Source organism: Trifolium pratense, linkage group LG5 (genome assembly GCF_020283565.1).
Source record: "Trifolium pratense cultivar HEN17-A07 linkage group LG5, ARS_RC_1.1, whole genome shotgun sequence".
Classification (NCBI taxonomy): Eukaryota; Viridiplantae; Streptophyta; class Magnoliopsida; order Fabales; family Fabaceae; genus Trifolium; species Trifolium pratense.
The window spans coordinates 8,974,546-8,994,214 of NC_060063.1; the positions used below are offsets into that span (position 1 = coordinate 8,974,546).

The following is a 19,669-nucleotide window of genomic DNA, read 5'->3' on the forward strand; positions in this document are numbered from 1 at the left end:
TTTAATACTATTTACATGTATGGAAATCTAACGAAATTACCCTTGTTGGCATTTCGATTTCGTCGAATTTGGAGTTACGATGTGTTCGGTAGACGATGTTGAATTTGAAGATCACAAGTAGATTTCTGCAGAATTAGTAATTGGACAGACCTTCACTAAAACGGTAATTAATCTCTCTCTGTAACTCCAAATTTAGTGGGGTTTGATTCAGTGGAAAGCTAACTCGATCATGGTCATTTCGGTAACCGTTTGGTGAATTATGGATCCAAATTGAGTTGTATGCGAAGCTTTGAAGTTGTGACTCGAAAGCAGATTTTTTGCAGAATTTTGGGGGACATACCTTCACTAAAACGGTAATTAAAATCTCTTTGTAACTCCAAATTCAGTGGGGTTTGATTATGTGGAAAGATAACTCGATTACGGTCATTTCGGTATCCTTTTGGTGAATTATTAATCAAAATTGAGTTGTGTGCGAAGCTTTAAAGTTGTAACTCGAAAGCAGAATTTTAGGGGGGGCAAAATCCAAAAAATTATAAAACTGAGGGGGTAAAAGTCCGCGTTTTAAAACAGGGGGGGTAAAATTCCGATTTAATCAAAACAAGGGGGGCAAAACTGCATTTAAGCCGCCAAAATAAATAAGGGTCCGTTTAAAATAAATAAAATTAGTATTTTTTAGGAGTACTTATTTTTGAGCTTATACAAAACAATTTATACAAATGAATAATTTTTTATGTATTATTATAAATTTGTCAAGATAGTTTATGAAAAAATAGCTTATAAAAATATAATTTATGTTAGTTGGAACTTATAAATTAACATAATAAAAACTTATTTATTTGCATAAGTTGTTTCGTATAATATCAAAAATAAACTATTTCAAACAGACCCTAAATACCAAAAAATTTAATGGTTAAAAATAATATGCCTAAATAGATTTTGAAGATTTTAAATTTAAATATATTTTAGATTTATATTTACAATAATACCATTAGAAATAATTATTTATATTTACAATAATATATCATAAGAAGTTGCAATCTAAGTTAAACGTGCGTTGGAGTTACAATAATAATGAAAATAAGTGGAGGGTAATGTTGTACTTTGTGGAGATTTTCCATCTAGCATGAATATTGTCAAAAGTCTTGCATTTGATATATAGGTATAGAGTCGACACTTCCAACAAAACATTGTAGCTTTAAGAAAAGTCAATGTGACGAAAATAATAATGATGAGGAATACAATCACCCGAAGAATCTTTCAGAGTCAATTATTTTTTTGTGATTGTTGACATGACAGTAATTTCATTAAAAAAAATATTTTAGCAGTTGAATTCAATGTTTTTTTTAAGAATTCAAATTAGGGCCAAATTTTAAGTTTGCCCATAGGCCACCAAAATCACAGAAACAAGCCTGCCTGCCGGTGAGTATAAAGAAGCATTTATTGGCAGAGATCAACTCCTTAAATGGATCTCAGCCACATCAAGGGGATTAGAGTCATTGTCTACGTCAGCATGTCACGTCAGCATGACTTGCCACATATACTGATGTGGTATTTGAGTCATTGTCTACATGACAAGACATAGTACATGAGTCATTTGTTACATGTGTACATTGACTTTAAAGAAGCCGAAATCACAAGTTTATAGAAGTTAAGGGTCAAGAATGTTATTTTAAAAATTAATAGGTCAAAATAGCAATTTTGTAAAAGTTAGAAGATAAAAAATACAACCATAAAATTAATATTAATATCAATTTGTTCATATGTGATTTATATAACATAATAGATGGTTAAAAAAAGGTAGATTATTCTTTTTGACGATATATCTAGAGCTTGCATGCTTAGAAATATTCGTTTAATTGTGTAGTTTTCTTTCTTTTCGACGTTAGCCCTCTACTTTACAAAAAGAAAAAACTAGATAACATAATTTTATATTTAGAAATTTTGTCAACAAACAAATATTATATTTAGAAATGGACAAAGTATATACTATAGTAATATTCTTTTGTTTTGTCTTTGTCAGCATCTATTTGGCTTTTACTCTCATATTGTCTCTAATTTTCCTTTTTGACCCTATTTTGTAAGTTTTGGGATCCTTGGTTTTTCTTTTTCAAAATCTATTTTTCTTTTTAATAAGCAAAATTCGTATAAGGTTCACTACAATACGAAACAAGTTATTATATGTTTTGAAGACATGCTAAAAGATCGATACCCAAATTAAAAAAGAGAAAAAAAAAATTGTAGTTAGAACGACCACTAAACCAAACTCAAGACATAGCTTTAATGTCATCCAATAACTGGAAGGCATTAGACAAAACCTCGTTGAAGAATAAAACTTATCAATAGTTCCTTAAGAGCATTTTAGTTGTTGTTCATCACAGACAACTGATGACAGTCAATTATATGATGTTTTTAGTAGCAAATTAGGGTAGTTTTAATAGTAATTGAAGCCCAAAAGCAAGCAAATACCTGAAAAAGTGAAGTTATTTGGCCCAGAAGCAAGAAAAGTTGAAATAGCAGCAAAAAAGGGCAAAAATGTGATAAACAACGCAACCATCATACCCACGATGCGATCCCAACGTGGCGCGATGAGAAGACGGTTTAAATTGAAGAAAATCTTCAACAAATCTTTACCATTGTACCACGATGACTTGTCATCGTGGCACGATAAAGGCGGTTGAAGAAAGCAGAAAATCTAGAGAAGATTTTTCACCGTATCACGATATGATCCGATGAGGTGAAATTACACGCCATTGTGGCCACGATGGGTGCGATGGACGCGCAGAAAAAACCCAAACCCACCTGAAAAACAATAAATAGAGTATTCCTCCTTCACTATTATTCATTCCAAAATATTCAAAGACATTGAATATTCACTCTAGAGTTAAGAGAACTCTAAGGAGGAGGCAAGGAGGGCCAAGGAACTCCACGGCCAATACGGTTCTTTTCTTTATTATCTTTGTAATTTATTTTTCCTAGGTTAGGTGGAGTCGATGAACTTCCTTACAAATGCTTGGTTTTGTATAATTTGGGTATAAATTCAGTTGTTCCTATTGAAACTCTTTTATTGTCTGGTTTTTATATTTATTTTAATACTGATCAAATTAGAATAAAATCTAAGGAGCTAATGAATATCGGATAGAAAACGAAGCTAGTTATCCCGAACGAAGGACGGTGTGTTAAGGTCCAACATGAGACCATTAAATTCAGTATCTAAGGTCTTAGTATAGGATTAAAAGCTTAGTCTAGGACGATAAATTTTGTCTGAAGTCAGAGTTAGGACTAGTTTGAGGAACACGTGACAGTTTGCGACACATTGAGCTTAAGGGTAATGATACCAAAGTCTAAACGAGTAATTGGAACCGACTGAGGCGAGGATATTTAAGCAGAGTAAAGGCAACTCTAACTAGGCTCTGACCAATTTGTAATAGAAATACGGAACGAGTGCTTCCGAACCTATTTTAGAAGACTAATCCTGATAGAGATGAACAAGGGAATTAACCACCAAGCAGAAGTAAGGGAGGGATTCGAAAACACTTAACCACCCCGCGTTGACACACACGCACCTTTATTTATTTTTCAGTCATTTTCAATCATAACATCGTGAAATTCTTCTTTAGCAAAAATATTACGAAATAAATCACTAAAAAAATAATTTCCAAACCACTTAAACTTCCAAAATCCAATGTTATTGTAATCACCAACACAACATCCCACATTGGATTTAAACAAATCATCCTCATCAATCACCCTACCAATACCTATTACATCCTTCCACCAAATAGAATCCTTAGCTCCAATCTAAGGTGTTACCTCACTCAAATAGTGGGTAAATGACCATACCTAAAGGGATTTGGGTTCAGTGCAGTCAGGAATTTAGTGACTGCAGTGCAGTCAGGAATTTAGTGACTGCAGTGCAGTCGGCCACGTCCAGTCCGTCTGATCAAGATAAGACAGTCCAAAGTTTAAGATCAAATTTTATAATTAAAATTTGATCTTAAAATCTGAGCCGTCTGATCTTGATCGGACGGTCCAAATTTACTGACTGCGTGCAGTCAACTGCACAGAATCCAAATCCTACCTAAAGCTCAACAAATCAGTCCACGCCGTTTCTCCATCAACTAGTAACCTCCATTTTCATTTGCTTAGCAACAGAGCATTAAAGAGTTCAATTATTTGTACCCCTAATCCTCCTTGATCCTTAGGTACACAAATTTGATCTCACTTAAACCAACACAACTTTTTATCCTCAATATCACCTCCCGACAGAATATTCCTTTGAATCTTCACTAGTTGTTTTAGGATACAACTAGGAGCCTTAAAAAAAAAACGTAAACAGAAATGCTTACCAACACCAAATTAATAATTGACGACTACTCCAAGAGCTTAACCTATTAGATATTTAGATATATATAGCATTCACCGATTTCCAGGTCTCTTTTCTTATAAGAAAGGATTTTGATTTAAAAAATCAAGAATAACCAATAAAATAAAAGATGTCTTAGGATTGTAGGTTAATCACAATAACGGATAATTAAATTTCAATTATTTATATTGTTAAGGAGAATTAATTTATAAATTAAAATAAACAAATATAGCAAATGTTATCCCTGGGTTCTAGTTAGGTTCAACATCTCTTTGACTTAGATGGATTCATTATTGGTCATGGTCAGTAAACTAGTATATATTTACAAATAAAAATAAATGTTTGATTTTTAAAGTAATAGTTAAATTAATGACAATGAAAAGCTTACTTTTTGTTTAAAATGTGGTACTTAATTATCCCCACAACTGCGATTAAAAGAAATTAAAATCACTTGATATCATAATTATTCTTCAAATCAAATTAAACGGTTCAGTGAACTCGGTATGGGCGGAAGAAGAAAAAAAAGAATTGGTACGGAGTACTTAATAATTTCCATAAATAGTTAGTCAAAACCATGAAAGAAAAACCGTGGTCGCGATGGATATCTACTGTAGTGGTAATTCGCTAAATATGAAACAGCTTCAGATATTGTTTGGAGTACCAACTTAATACCGTTTGCTTTGCTAAGACCCAAACAAAAACCATGGCCTAGGACTCTCCAAAGTCCAAACTTTTGGAAAAGCCTAGATTTATGTACATGTTACACGTGGTGTTTGTTGGCTAATTAATAAGTTTCCAAATCACGGGGTTTGGTTCTATTTTTTGGTCATACATTATTCTTTGGAAAGGGTATGATGTACCACTAGTATATACTCCCTCCGTCCCAAAAAGAATTACCCAGTTGACCGAAACACGCATGCCAATGCATAACTTTGGCGACTAATATCTTTAATTGTATAATAGTAAAAATTATAAAAAATTGATATTTTGAAAATACTCATCGAGACGAATCTAACAACATCTTATATGTTAATATTTATTTTTATTTATTAGTAGAAAAATATGGTCAAAACAATATATATGAATAGTGCATATATTCAAAATGGGTCATTCTTTTTGGGACGGAGGGAGTAAGTGAAACTATGGAAACTATATCTATAATTTTAATTGTTAGTTGATGCTCTATATACATGAAAAATATAGTCCGATTAATTAATTTTACGATGAATCTAAAAAATAAAATATTTTTTATATAGAGGATTAGAGGGAGTATTTGGCATCATAGACCTTAATCTTCTTTTCAGGCTTTGGCTAACATGCGCGGGTGCACCATATGGTGCACGGTGCACAAGTTAGCGATTTCATTATAACGAATACGAATTTTACAAAATCTACCGTTTGATTGAAAGTTTATATGATATAGATCATCCATAATTTTTTTTTGAAAAAATTGAAAATCATTTGATATGTTATTAAAACCGGTCAAAATTAACGGATTATAAATTTCTATTAAATACCGTTAATCTTTATGAGTCTCAATAACATATCAAATGATTTTTAATTTTTTTAAATTTTTTTATGGATGATCTATATGACATAAACTTTTAATCCAACGGTGAATTTTATAAAATTCGTATTCGTTATAATGAAATCGCTAACTTGTGTATCGTGCACAATATGGTGCACTTGTGCATGTTAGAACTTGCCTTCTTCTTTCATGTGAATAAATAAAAAAATATTATACCATGAATAAGTTATTTTATCTTACATTTTTAAGCAGATGACCGATAAGAAAACACAATAAAACTCTGGATAAAATCATCGATTAATCTCACTTTAAAAACAAGTTCCACATAAATAGTGCAATTCATTAATTTCGCCAAATAAGTAACAAAGTGCCACAAAGAATGTTGAAAATAGTGTGTTCTTGGCACTTCTCTTCTAAAAAAAATCACCTTAAGATTGCAATTTAAAATGGAATAAAAATAAAAAACCATACACTTCAATTAGCGTTTATTGAATAAACACTTAGGATATGTTTGAATTGCCTTATTTTTGAATTTATGTAAAACAACTTATGCAAAACAAAAAAAAAATTAGGTACTGTATTATTTATAAGCTTGTGAAGATAGCTTATGAAAAAAAAAAACTTATGAAGATACAATTTTCATTAATGAAAACTTATGAATTAACATAAAAAACATATTTATTTCCTTAAACTATTTTTTATAAGCTCAAACCAAAAAAGCCCCTTATTTAAACTATATATTCAAACTTAAGTTCAAATGCCTTCTACCAATGATGACAAACATATCCTCTTACAATGTTCACACATATACCATGCAAGTTTCTCCATTTCAATATTCTTCATGTTGTAAAAGAGAAAACAACAAACTAGGTAAAGATAAAATGTAGTGAATGTAGTTTTCTACCTCAGCATCACTTTCTTTTTCCATCTTGTATCATAAGAAGCTACTATAGTTACTTTTGACAAATGCAAGTATGAACAAATTGGCCTTTTTCTTCAATTTATTTATTGAATACATTTGTAACTTTGAGCACTCATTATGATCAAGGAAGACTTGGTTGTCACAACACAAATTGCAACAACTTCAATTGTTACAAATTTGGGGGCCTCTTTATAATAAGAGGTTAATTCAAATGAAGTGTTGAATTATGAATAATCTCAATAAATTAACCTATAATTACATGCTACAAATACAATATATACATATTTGGTTTATAATTGCACCGTGCACAGGTTTATTTTCTACCATTGGATCAATACGTCTCATCATATCTCATTTAATCCAATAGTGAGACTTATTGATTTAATCGTAGAAACAAACTTGTATGTGGTGCAATACTTGTGCACCGTAGAATTGGCTTACATAGATATTATAGATTTTCCAGAAATGATAAGGTTGCTAAACCGGCTGCCCATATATCGTTATCTAGCACATCCTCTTGTGGAGAGTGACTTATGCCTCCGCGACAACGTACAAATAACATTGCCACCTGTTCAAATCCCCGTTCATTGTCATATTCAACAGGTGAAGAGGAAAATACCAACGTAACAACTAATATACTAATAATTGTTTATCCTAAAACAAAACATTAAGACTCGAAACAAACCTATCTATATACAGAAAGAAAGAGAAAAGAAGTCAAAACCTTTGTTAAGCGAGACATTGCCATGGCATCATGTCCTGCTCCACTCATTAATATCGGTACTTCATCTTGAATGTCATCCTCCATTCTCTTGAGTGCAGAATAAGCTGCAGACTTAAGCTGTGAACTTAGTTCAGAATCACAAATCACAGCACCTGCATCATGCTGAGGTGAACACAGAAAAGTTATTGGTTGATATACAGTTCAGAAAACAAACTGAAGAAAAAAACAAAAAAAACCTAAACAAGAGAAATTCAAGTATAAGGCACGGCTCAAGCCCTTACTTTACGTCAACCAACAAAAAACCTATTTAAAATTAGCGTTTTTTTTTTTGAAGCAACAATTAGCGTTTATAAAACTTTAATTTGTGAGCGTAGCACATTGGTAAGTAGTGTGTGTTTCTTCCCTAGAAATCAACCTGTGGGTATTATGCCCCACAACCGATGTAGCACCGATGCTTCACATTGAAGGCATGTTGGGTGTCCGACACGTGTGGTTGCATTCAATTATTCTATTTTCTCAAATTATTACTAGTGTTTGTGTTGGTGTTTCATAGCACACAATTTAACCGACTAGATTAATCACTTAACCGATTAACCAGTACTTAATCGATTAAGTCTAACAGTTTAATTTTTTTTTTTGGAGAATTGAACCTGAGACCTTAAGGAGGAGCACACTCCCAGGTCCCAAGCCAATACCACCAGACCAACCCAAGTGGATTAGTCTAATAGTTTAATTGATTAGATTAATCACCTAATCAATTAACAAGTACTTAATCAAAAATCACATTTATTTTTATAAGGATCCGGATTTTTCAGTTACTCCCTCTCCCTTAGGAAGGCACGACCTTGAAGTTCATTTTAAGCATAAGAATATGTTGGGTTAAGCTTGATAAGGCCATACCTTGTGTTCAATAAGGCATGAAACTGAACGCTTGTCACATATCTGATAAATTCGATTGGATAAATCATATATAACGGCCTCACGTCCAAGATCATCAATTGCTCGTATATCAACGGTATATGTAACCTGAAACAAATCATCACATTGTCATCATAGGATTAAAATTAAGAAAGAAAACAACATATCCACTTGGAGATCACCATGTCAACAACATTTTGGAAATTCATCGCTTGCCTGCCCTGGAATGACATTACTAGCACTTGGCCATGTTGATATTTCACCAACAGTACAAACAAGTGAACTTGAAAGCGATTTTGTCGATGAATCGCTGCAATGACCGCCATAAGAAAGGTATTCTTCAGGATGTTTGCATAGGTTTTCCATAAGTACAATTTGTTCAGCAGCAGCCACCATAGGATCCTGGCGCATGGACATTGGAACTGTTCCCGCATGACCTTGCGAGCCTTTAACCGTAACCTACACAAAATAGCTTATCATTAATATCATATTTCAGTTCAATTTTTGGATACTATTACTGATTACTTTCAAATGCTTAAACATGTCGATAATATTTTTTACCTTCAATCGCGTCTGGCCAGCTATGCCTTTAACCACACCAAGTGGGAAACCAACTTGTTCTAGGACCGGACCCTGCTCAATGTGAAGCTGCAGCGCATAAGAAGCAGGTTAGTAAATTCTCAAAATGTTGATGAAATTATTAAGACAAACACTACTATAAAGTATAAACAACTAATACAAACGCTCGTTATACCTCAACATAACCCCATACAGATTTTGGATCATACTTGAGCTTTAAAAGGCTTTCCTCCGTAGCTTCTATTGAGTTCTCTTTAAGAACATCTTTTATCGTTACATTCTTCTTATCAGGTATCTCCAATGTTGTGGCCGATAAAATACCAGCTATAGCACCACTACCTAAGAAAGTAGTTTGAAATCTCACACCCTCTTCATCACAAAATGCAATCACCTGGAAAGATTAGATGGCACGAATAAGATGACATCAATAAGATACTATCAGACTATGTCAATAAAAATATTGCAAACTATATTTGTCGACTACTTGACTAACCTCAACAGGACGCCTTAGATTTTGCAGGTTGCCGTTGACATGCATAACCTTTAAAGCAGATATTGCAGACACTATTCCTAGTGCTCCGTCAAATTTACCAGCATCAATAACAGTGTCCTAACCAAAATAAGTATATCCATCATAGTCAGCGACTGGAATAATGGATCCTCGCTAAAATCTACCATTAATTGTGAAGAAATGGTTCGGTTTCATTCAAGTAAATTAACGAAATTTTATATATGTCTCACCATGTGAGATCCAATCAATAACGCTTCTGTATTTGCATTTGCACCCTCAACTCTACCATGTACATTTCCCATTTCATCCACCCAACTGGATATAACAAATTCATCAGTTAAGCTTTAACAAAAACTATTTAGAGTTAAACGAGTTAGAAGGCTAACGTTCTCAAACCAGCATCTTCCATCCATTTTCGGATAAGATCAATTGCCCTCGTGGTTGCAGGACTCAAAAATGTCCTCTCAAGATATTCACTAGCATCACTGACCTGTTTATCCAACCTCGACATTAGACTCTAAGAACAAACAATTTTATAGTAAACCAGAAACATTCACATTTTTATGATACATTTTAGCCATTTATGCAGAGTGTTGCATATCAGCATTGATCAAAACTTTACAACTTCACGGATCATTTTGGAATATCGATAATTTGAGGGATTAGATTGATACAGTCTTATCATTTCAAAGACCAATTTGAATATTTACTCAGATGCAAATTTAATTAGAGTAGAAATATTAATGGAAAATGATCAAAAGTAAAGATGAGTGGAAGAGGTTAGGTACCTTTCCAAGCTCATGAAGTCTTGCCACTGCTTCATCTCTAAGAATCTGTGGAAACAAATCACCCTTTTTTTCTAAATCTCCAGTTTCAATTCCTAATCATTTAAAGTAAGCATTTAGAATGTCCATCAACAAGAACTGAAAAAGCTAATTTCTGCTTCTGTTTTAATTTATTTTCTTTTCCCCTCTTTACAAATTAAATCTAACCAATATACACAGATTCCTTAACACAAATCACAAAACCTATATACCAATTTTAAGAAAAATAGATACTCATCACTCTCTTATTACTTTGGAGACCGCAAAATATACGCAGCAACATCGCAACTACATTGACAGTGTAACCGCGACTGTAATTTAAAGACATTGAACTAAGACATCCAAGTCAAACTTGTTATGCATAATCATTTACATCGTAAACATCCTATGAAGCACGAACACCGGACACTGACACATCAACACCGATAATAACTTGAGAAAATAACATAATTCAGTGTAATCATAAGTGTCGGTGTCTTGTTCGTGTCCGACACCAGACACGCCTAATCTGAGGAGTGTCAGTACTTCGTAAAACATCTACTGAACCAACAAGTCTTATGAATTGACCAATTCAACATACTAATAGTATCATGTAAACACAAGAAACATACACACCATTGTTTTATTGTATTTTATCTTTCCCTAATCACATTAACAGAATCTTCATTTTGTTTATCAAGTGTCATCTCAGACATCAACAAAAACATACTCAACACAACAAGTCCATAAGGCATACACAGTAAAAGAGTCAAAGCAAGAACAACAAGGGACCACTTAAAAAAGACCCTTTTCAATTTTCTCAACCATCAAACAAGCTGAGCTGGCATTTGTTGATTTGGGTATGCCTTTCTCTTAGATGCTTCTTTTGCATCCAAAATCTGAGAAATTAGTAAAAAGAGAGAATCTTTGCTAACATCGTGGAAAAAGAAATAGAATCCTTAAAAGGGTATCTTTGCATTCCAACCAAGATTCCAAGAATCAAAAAGGGTTTTTTTTTTTTTGCTAACATCATTAAAAAGGAAGCTGAATCCTTAAAAGGGTATCTTAGCATTACATCCAAGAATCAAAACTAAACTAGATCAAACCCTATGAAGCACAGACACATACAGAGACACCGGACTATCACATCTAATAATTTAAGAATACATGACACTGACACATATCGAACACCAAACATAACCTAATCCAAAGAGTGTCTGAGTTTCATAGAACAAACCAAACAAACAACTTCAAAGTTCAATGATATTATATTCTTTAAGATTCTTGCTTTTTAGTACTTGTTTCTAATGTTATATATTGATATTGATATTAATAATAACGAAAAAAACAAAAGAAAAAGAAATTACCAGAAAACAAAGAAGCACGTGAAGGAGTTGAGATGAGGAGATACAAGAAAAAGATGAAAGAATGAAACAAAGTGAAAGTGGAAATCATAGTGTATGTGTGTGTGGCTATGGTGAGTTATTAGATGGATGATAGATAAATGGAGAAAGAGAGAGAGAGAGAGAGCGAGAAAAAAGGAAGCAAAATCGAAACTGAAGAGTGTTCTCTCTCTCTTCTCTCTCTCAAATCTCAAAGGAACCGAACAGAAGAATAAGGTTATAATATGAAAGAGGTGGCGGCTGTTTTTCAACAAGACTCGTGACATGCACGAGGAAGAAATTGGGGACCCTATAAAGTGAGTGGTTCTGTGTTAATTGCTTTTCTCTTTGTGACTCTGCATGGAATTGACCTCTCCAACATATCAAATTTCAAAGAAAATGCTAACAGGTGCCAATCGGTGTCTTCGGGTATCGGTTAAGGTAACTAAAGATAGTATTATTATCTTGAAATCTGTGAAGTCAACATTTTAAAAGTTTAAATTTTTGTTTTTTCAATGCAATTTTTTTTTTTTTTTTTTTAGTTCCTTAACTAGTACCTCGAAACATGACCCATTTCAATTCTTTAGTCCAATGATAAAACAACAAATTTCAAGCTTATTTACCACCGAATGAATATAATGAAATCTCAATGAGATGTGTATACCAAAAAAAGAAGAAGAATATAATGAGATGTGATTGGAGAAAGTTCAAAGGATCCGTAAGATAGAGAAAGAAGTAACTAACCTTATAAAAAAAAAAGGAAAAAAATAATATAACAGATAAATAAAGAAGTAATTAAAATAACATAATTGTTCATTCATAGAGCGTGGTGGCGATTTGGTGGTCGAGAGTGGATGTATTTTTTTTTTTGAAGAACTTAAAATAAAATATATATTAACTAAAAATAGTCACATCAGTACAAGGTGTGCCTAGATGAGCTACCAGAGTTTACAAAGAGACAGAAAAGAAAAATATAAAGATCAAAATCATACAAGGCTCAAACCTAACAAAAGACTAGACCACCAGCTATGGTAGTTACGAGTGTGGATGTATTACGAGTGGAAATGAGAAGGTCAGAGTTAGATTTCCATCTTCGGCAAAAATTAATAATATTGATTACTAACTTTAACATTGACTCATTTTACACTTTAATTTCATAATTTTTGCCTCTTTCTAATAGTTTGTTAATTTTCGAACTCAAATATTTTACTTTGCTTGTCTGGTTTTAGAGATGTAACATAGATATTTCATTTTTTTTATTTTTTATTTTTATGTTTTTAGTGAATTCATTAGATCTATTTGTTGTTTTTGTTAAAATGGGGATGTTTTTAATTTTTACACTTCTAAATTAATTTTGAAAAGTTTCTAATTAATAAATCTTTAGATAAAATGTTCACCGGTTTACTTGTAAAGTTGTTTGTCCAATATAAAATAAGTTAGGTGAGATGTTCTACTTTACACCTCTTATAAGTAGAGCTGGGTATACGGATCAAGGTCCGCGGGCCAACCCGTTTAACCCGCAGCCCGCGCGGTCTTAAGACCATTTTTTTTGGCCTGTTTATATTTTTGCCCGTGTGGGTTGGACCGTTAAAACTGCGGGTTATGCGGGTTAAATCCGTGGGTTCGCGGGTTAGCCCGTGGCCCGCATTCTTTTTTTATATATATAATTAATTACAAAATTTACCATTTATAAATAATTTGGTCCATATCCAAATCCAACACTTTTAACAAAAAAAAAAGAAAGTCTAAACCTAATTATAAAAAGCAACAACACACTCTTATTTTTACTCACGTGGACAACAACAACGGATCCAATTCAAGTGTTACAATGGAGGCATCAAGCAGGAGTGACTATTTTCCTTCAGTTTTCAATTAGTTAATTATATACATTACTGTTTTGTTTTTGAATCGGTTGGTGGTATTAGATTTTTGGTTGTACTTTTAATATTTGTTTGGACTATTAAATTTCTTTTTTATATTTTGAACAAGTTAAAGTTCTTATTCAATATAATCTGGGTTTATTTTATGGATTTGAAGTATGTGTGGAGAAATAATTACGATAAAAATGAGTTGAATTTGATTTTAGTTGCATTATTTTCAAAGAGAATATAGATAAACTCAATGATATATCACAAACTTTATTTATTTTTATTTGTTAGTTCAAGTTATAACATAAAATTATTAATAATATAGTTTTTTTTAGCTTTTATTATATCAATATTTTACTAATTTTGTTTATTTTTTTGAAAAAAGTTTTTTTTTTTGTAATAGTCCGCGGGTTAACCGTTTAACCCGCGGGCTTACGCGGACCGAACTCGGACTTAATTTTAAAACTCGTTTATATTTGATGACGGGCTTGTTCGCCCCGTTTAATATGCGGGCTTATGCGGGGCGGGTTAAACGGGGCGGGCTAGCCCGCATACCCAGCTCTACTTATAAGCCCGTCCCATCTTTTTCTATATGGTTTAATAATATAACGATGCGGATTGACTCATTTTATCTTCAAAAAAATAGATAAATTTTAATCAAGATATTAAACTCAAATGATTATAAAGTTTTACCAAATAACACATAATCGAAAACAACTTGTATAAGTTGTATTCAATTTCTAGATTAAAAAAATAAAATTGACTGTGATTGAATTTTAGGGTGCGTTTGATTCGTAAAACAGCAAGAACTGGACAGAACAGTACAGGACAGAACAAGATAATACAGGACAGGACAAACCTGTACCGAAAAGATATAAGACGATAATATTTTTATATTCAAAAATAAAATGGGTATTTTCGTATTTTTTATATTTGTACTGTGGACAAAAAGTTGTACCGTGGTTTAGTGAGGGACAAAAAATCTTGTTTTTGTCCTGTCCCTTGCTATCTAATTTGTCCAGTCCCATAACAAATTTCAAATCAAACAGAGTACAACAAAAGTTGTCCTGTCCAGCCCCCTATTTTTTAGCAAATCAAACGCACCCTTAAATTAGAAAATAGAAAAATCTTGTTTTCTTCTGAATCAAAGACTTAACAAAATAAAATAAAATAATTGAGAGATTCTTAAGAGAATTAATTTTCAAAATATTTTATCCATATTTGACTTGTTATGGTGACGCGTAGTCCACGACACAATCAAAAGGAATCGCTCTGTTGTCGTTTTCTGAAGATACCATAGAATCGAATCGAATCTAAAGCAGACAAAACCGTGTTAAATTAAAAATGCTCCTCTTTTATTTATTGATGATTGATGCTTTGCACTTTCAATCCACATGCATGAACATCTAACATGGAAGTACGGCATCATTTGTCCAATTTATGGGACTTTGTTATCAACAGTCCATTCCCTACTATATTGTAATTAAAATTGAGATTCATATTATATCAAATTATAACATTCTCCCTCAGGTCCTATATATATAAAGAATACTTTGGAATTTTTTTGTCATTTTTATAAGAAACACTCTTTAAATTTATTTTTTAATTAAATAGACAATCGCTTATATACCTTTATTAAATTGTATAAAATTCAATTTATTTCAATGTTATGCATTATTTACACAAACAAATTTCAAGGTTAGTTTTGAAATAACACATAACATTTTAGAATTTTTAATAAAAAGAAAAAGTCTCCTTAATATGTGTGTTTTTCTCAGTGTGTTCCTTATATATATGACCGAAGGGAGTACTTGTTGAAACAACAATCATGTTTGTCAGAGTATAAGCGATATTTGAATTATCAATACCAGCGGACGAGGCAGGCGCGGCCAGGCAAGCACGCCTGTCTGTGTCTAACTTATGTAAAAAAATATAATATGCCTTATGTTATAATGTGTTTGTTAATAAAAGATTTTTGCTACTAAAAAAATATGTGTCTTATGTTATGGTGAGTTTCTTAATAAAAGATTTTTGTTGCTACTAAAAAAAAATCAAGGGTATTGTTGGTATTATTGTTAAGTGTTATTTTAAATGATAGCGAAGGGCAAAATGGACCAAAGAAAAAGCCAGCCCAAACTCCATCACCCACTTTATATATTGTTATAGATATTAGTATTAGATCAGGTCTTCCTTTGTCTGATCAGACGCTCTAGATTTGAGGTTTTCAATTGGACAAACCTCGAACAAGGTTATTAGAGTGACAGTAAAGGGGACTTGACCAATTTATTTATAACATCACAACGCTAGTACCACCCATTATTTTGTTTATACACAGATCATAATTAGTGTCAAAGTCCATTATTATTGATCACATTCGCCGGGCCTAAGCATTATCAAATAGATCACAGTTACAACTTCAACCCGTTTATCATAAAACAAAAACTTGGAATTTTTTTTTTCTACCCTTACATTTAACCCTTTACCCTTACGTATTTTAAAATATTCTCATTTTATCCTTATTTTACTATACAATTTTTTATCATTTTTTATTTTATAATTTTTTGAATTTCCCGATAAATATTGTACACCCTTTCAAACACACTATTGTACTCCTCAACTCACAGTAGGGGTATTAATCTCAAATACAAACACCAACTTCTATATTATAATGTCTTTACGTACCGAACTATATTTGCATTATAGTAGCATCTAAGTATATAAATTTTATATTTAATAACATAAAAAATTTAATATTTAAAAAATTAAATATACAAGTCTTTTTAAAAAAAACTTTGTCTTCTTAACCTGTGTTTAAATTTAGGCACATTTTAGTGTTTTTCATATATTAAATAACAACTTTTTTTTTAGGATTAAATATATTTTTAATCCCTATAATCAAAATCATAAACTTTTAAGTTTAATTCTTCAAATTTATCACACGTAGTCCGTTTACGATTTATAAGGACAATTTTGAGAAACTAAAAATATTTATTTTTTGTAAAACAATTAAAATAGAAATTAATATTATAGAGAATTAAAATTACTATTAAGATTTAATTTGTGAACCAACTTAAAATATTTAACTTTTTTGTGCACTAAACTCGAATATAATTTGTGAACTAACTTAAAATATTTACCTTTTTTTTTTTTATATATATACCGACATTGTAATTTGTCCGCACATAGAAAAGACAAAAATAAGATCAATATATGATAAGGTTTTTCCTTTTGATATTGGTACACTAAGCATCTAACAAAGATCCCAATTTTTTTGCCATAAACAATTCAAGATAATATAACTATTAATTAAATATAAGAAACTTTTGGTCACAAAATTAAAAAAAGAAAAAACAAAGCAGAGAATCTAAAATGGCCCTACTTGAATGAACATGCTTAAAATGACCCTACTAAAATGACCTTACTTTTGAAACCACTATAAAGCTATAATCAGGATTTTGTTTGCAATTGATACATTTAGTCTGATCTGAATCTAACGATCATCAAAGCCTTTGATTACAAAGTCACCAGATTTGGTCTAGTGATGAAAGATTTGGGTAGTATGTTCAGGGCCGTCTCCGAGTATCTAGAGGTCCCGAACAAATGATAAAAATGGACCCCTTATAAAAATATAGTTTTTTTTTTTAAAAAAAATAGAGTGATTGTATTTGTAGTAAAAAAAACAATTTTTAAAATAGTTTGTCCGTAAAAAAAAACAGTTTATGTGATGTATTGTATGAATTGATAAGTATATTATTAAAATGACACAAGGAATTTTTTTTTTTGACGTATACACAATTCAATAGTTGTTTAAAATTTAAATGGTCATACCTTGGGAGTGAAGCAAAAATTTGAGTAAAGCGGCACAGGAGGACCTTTCCGGTATTATGGGAGTGAAGCATGTTATGGGCACGGGCACATACCTTGGGCTACCATCGATGGTGGGGAGGAGTAAAAAAGCTACATTTGGTTATATTAAAGATAGAATTTGGAAGAAAATCAACTCATGGCGGGGGAGAGCACTATCAAAAGCGGGTAAGGATGTTATGATAAAATCAGTTTTACAGTCTATCCCATCTTATATCATGAGTGTGTACTTACTTCCGGATTCTATTATTATTGATATTGAGAGAATGCTTAACTCCTTTTGGTGGGGTGGTGGTACTAATAATAAAGGGATCCGATGGCTCGCCTGGGATAGATTGGCTAGGCCAAAATCTGAAGGAGGTTTGGGTTTCCGTAATTTTCAAGCTTTCAATATGTCAATGGTTGCAAAACAGGCTTGGAACTTTGTGGCGAAGCCGCATACATTGGTGGCTAGAATTTACAAAGCTAGGTACTTTCCTCGCTCCTCTTTATTTGATGCAAAAATTGGTGATAATCCTAGCTTTGTTTGGAGAAGTATTTGGAAGTCTCGTGATGTTCTTGTGAATGGATGTAGGTGGAAGATAGGAGATGGGAGTAAGATTAAAATTATGTCTGAACCGTGGTTACGTGGGGAGGACACTTTATGGATGCAATCTCCTCAAACTCAGAGTATGTACGAATTATATGTTAATAACTTATTATTACCGAATGTGAAAAGGTGGGATATTCATAAAATTCGCTCTCTTTTTTCAGAAGCGGTGGCAGAAAATATAATTAAAACACCTTTATTTGAGGAAGTGAAAGAGGATCAGGTAGTGTGGCAATATGAGAACCATGGAGTCTACACAGTAAAATCCGGATACAGACACTACATCAAGAATAAGTCGGTGAATAATAATTACACTTTGGAAGGCGATTGGGGAGCTCTTTGGCGAAGCAGGGCACCCCCAAAGACAAAACACTTACTTTGGAGAGTGTGTCGTGATTGTCTGCCAACTCGACTCCGGTTACGGGAAAGGTATGTGCCATGTCCAAGTGAATGTGCATTGTGCGTAAATAATACGGAGGATGATTGGCACGTGTTTTTTGGATGTAGTGAGAGTAGACAAGTGTGGAATGAAGCTGGATTGGGTGGGGTTATCGATCCTAGAATACGTCAATATGATAATGTGAAAGCTGTCTTTTTTGATATTTGCAGAAACGAGACAGATGATATTGCAGGCATTGTTGCTACAATTGCTTGGAGCATATGGCATAACCGAAACAATTGGGTGTGGAACGGCGTCAAAGACACGGCGAAGGGTGTTGCGACAACTGCTGCTCATTTAATTGGAGAATGGCGTGCTGTTCATGTGATACAGCAGCAACATAGCGCGACTGCCGCTGTTTTAACACAGTCCCGCATATCTGACACAGGTGCAGCAAGCTCTCCTCCTATCATTGCTGCAGATCCTTTGCGTTGGCAGCGTCCTCGCGATGGGTGGTGGAAGTGTAATGTCGATGCAAGTTTTTCACAAGCCTCCGGTCAAACGGGATGGGGTTGGTGTATCCGCAATTCACAAGGTGTGTTTGTTGCAGCAGGTACAAATATGAGTATGCATAAACTTGCTATAGTTGAAGGTGAAGCCATGGCTATCTTGGAGGCTATGCGTCAGGCCACTTCAAGAGGTTGGTCCAACATTGTGTTCGAAAGCGACTCCAAAGTTGTGGTTGATGCAATACAAGCCAATCATCATGGTATTGCAGAGTTGAGTTCTATTATTTTATCTATTAAGCTATTGTTACAATGTAATTCGAACTTTGAGATCAAGTTCACTAAGCGACAAGCGAACATGGCGGCTCACACTTTAGCTAGGGCGGCCATTTCATGGTCTAGTCGCATGTTCTTTCACTATGTTCCTCGTTGTATTGAACCTTTTATTATTAATGAAATGAGTTGATTGTGTTTGCTTCAAAAAAAAAAAAAAATTTAAATGGTCATTTATTTATTTTTTAAACATAAATGGTCATTTATTGAAACAATATTTAAAATTATTGGTTCAATTCCACATTTTCTCTGATCTCTTAAAATGAAAAAAAGGAAACAATTTGTCACTGGCTGGAATCGAACACATACCTCAACAGCCTATAATGAATTTGGAACGAAACACCAACCACTGCACCAAATCACATTTCTTGTTTAATTTTCTCCATAACAAATATTTGTC

The 19,669-nt window shown here is 32.8% G+C and overlaps 2 protein-coding genes across 7 annotated transcripts; one reads left to right on the plus strand and one right to left on the minus strand.

Annotated features, from left to right (window-relative positions):
• Positions 1-6,928: 6,928 nt before the first annotated feature.
• Positions 6,929-12,088, minus strand: LOC123883188 (allantoate deiminase 2). 3 transcript variants are annotated; one of them, XM_045931925.1, is made up of 11 exons: positions 11,716-12,088; positions 10,334-10,425; positions 9,932-10,035; positions 9,776-9,860; positions 9,528-9,644; positions 9,210-9,425; positions 9,017-9,103; positions 8,672-8,914; positions 8,438-8,563; positions 7,538-7,699; positions 6,929-7,381 (listed from the first exon to the last, which is right to left on the minus strand). In XM_045931925.1, the coding sequence occupies exons 1-11, from the start codon at positions 11,801-11,803 to the stop codon at positions 7,262-7,264; spliced, it is 1,440 nt and encodes a 479-aa protein (XP_045787881.1). In that variant the 5' UTR covers positions 11,804-12,088; the 3' UTR covers positions 6,929-7,261. The 3 variants fall into 3 exon arrangements, with proteins under 3 accessions (XP_045787881.1, XP_045787883.1, XP_045787882.1); XM_045931927.1 differs by having other exon boundaries at positions 9,942-10,035; positions 10,334-10,378; positions 11,716-11,947; XM_045931926.1 differs by having other exon boundaries at positions 10,334-10,378; positions 11,716-11,946.
• A 5,372-nt stretch (positions 12,089-17,460) lies between these two features.
• On the plus strand, positions 17,461-19,430 carry LOC123885137. 4 transcript variants are annotated; one of them, XM_045934396.1, is made up of 3 exons: positions 17,461-17,630; positions 17,772-18,480; positions 18,661-19,430. In XM_045934396.1, exons 1-3 carry the CDS (start codon positions 17,483-17,485, stop codon positions 19,400-19,402), a joined length of 1,599 nt encoding a protein of 532 aa, XP_045790352.1. In that variant the 5' UTR covers positions 17,461-17,482; the 3' UTR covers positions 19,403-19,430. The 4 variants fall into 4 exon arrangements, with proteins under 4 accessions (XP_045790352.1, XP_045790350.1, XP_045790351.1 ...); XM_045934394.1 differs by having other exon boundaries at positions 17,772-18,131; positions 18,216-19,430; XM_045934395.1 differs by having other exon boundaries at positions 17,772-17,931; positions 18,037-19,430.
• Positions 19,431-19,669: the final 239 nt, after the last annotated feature.

What these genes read in the sequence shown, in the direction of transcription:
- LOC123885137 (XM_045934392.1), top strand. Translation starts at nt 17,483, where the DNA reads ATGGGAGTGAAGCATGTTATGGGCACGGGCACATACCTTGGGCTACCA. An exon ending in GAGAGCACTATCAAAAGCGG is followed by an intron (nt 17,631 to 17,771) that starts GTAAGGATGTTA and finishes CTAATAATAAAG; the next exon opens with GGATCCGATGGCTCGCCTGG.
- LOC123883188 (XM_045931925.1), bottom strand. Translation starts at nt 11,803, where the DNA reads ATGATTTCCACTTTCACTTTGTTTCATTCTTTCATCTTTTTCTTGTAT. An exon ending in TATTGATTGGATCTCACATG is followed by an intron (nt 9,645 to 9,775) that starts GTGAGACATATA and finishes TATTTTGGTTAG; the next exon opens with GACACTGTTATTGATGCTGG. An exon ending in ATCTAAGGCGTCCTGTTGAG is followed by an intron (nt 9,426 to 9,527) that starts GTTAGTCAAGTA and finishes TAATCTTTCCAG; the next exon opens with GTGATTGCATTTTGTGATGA.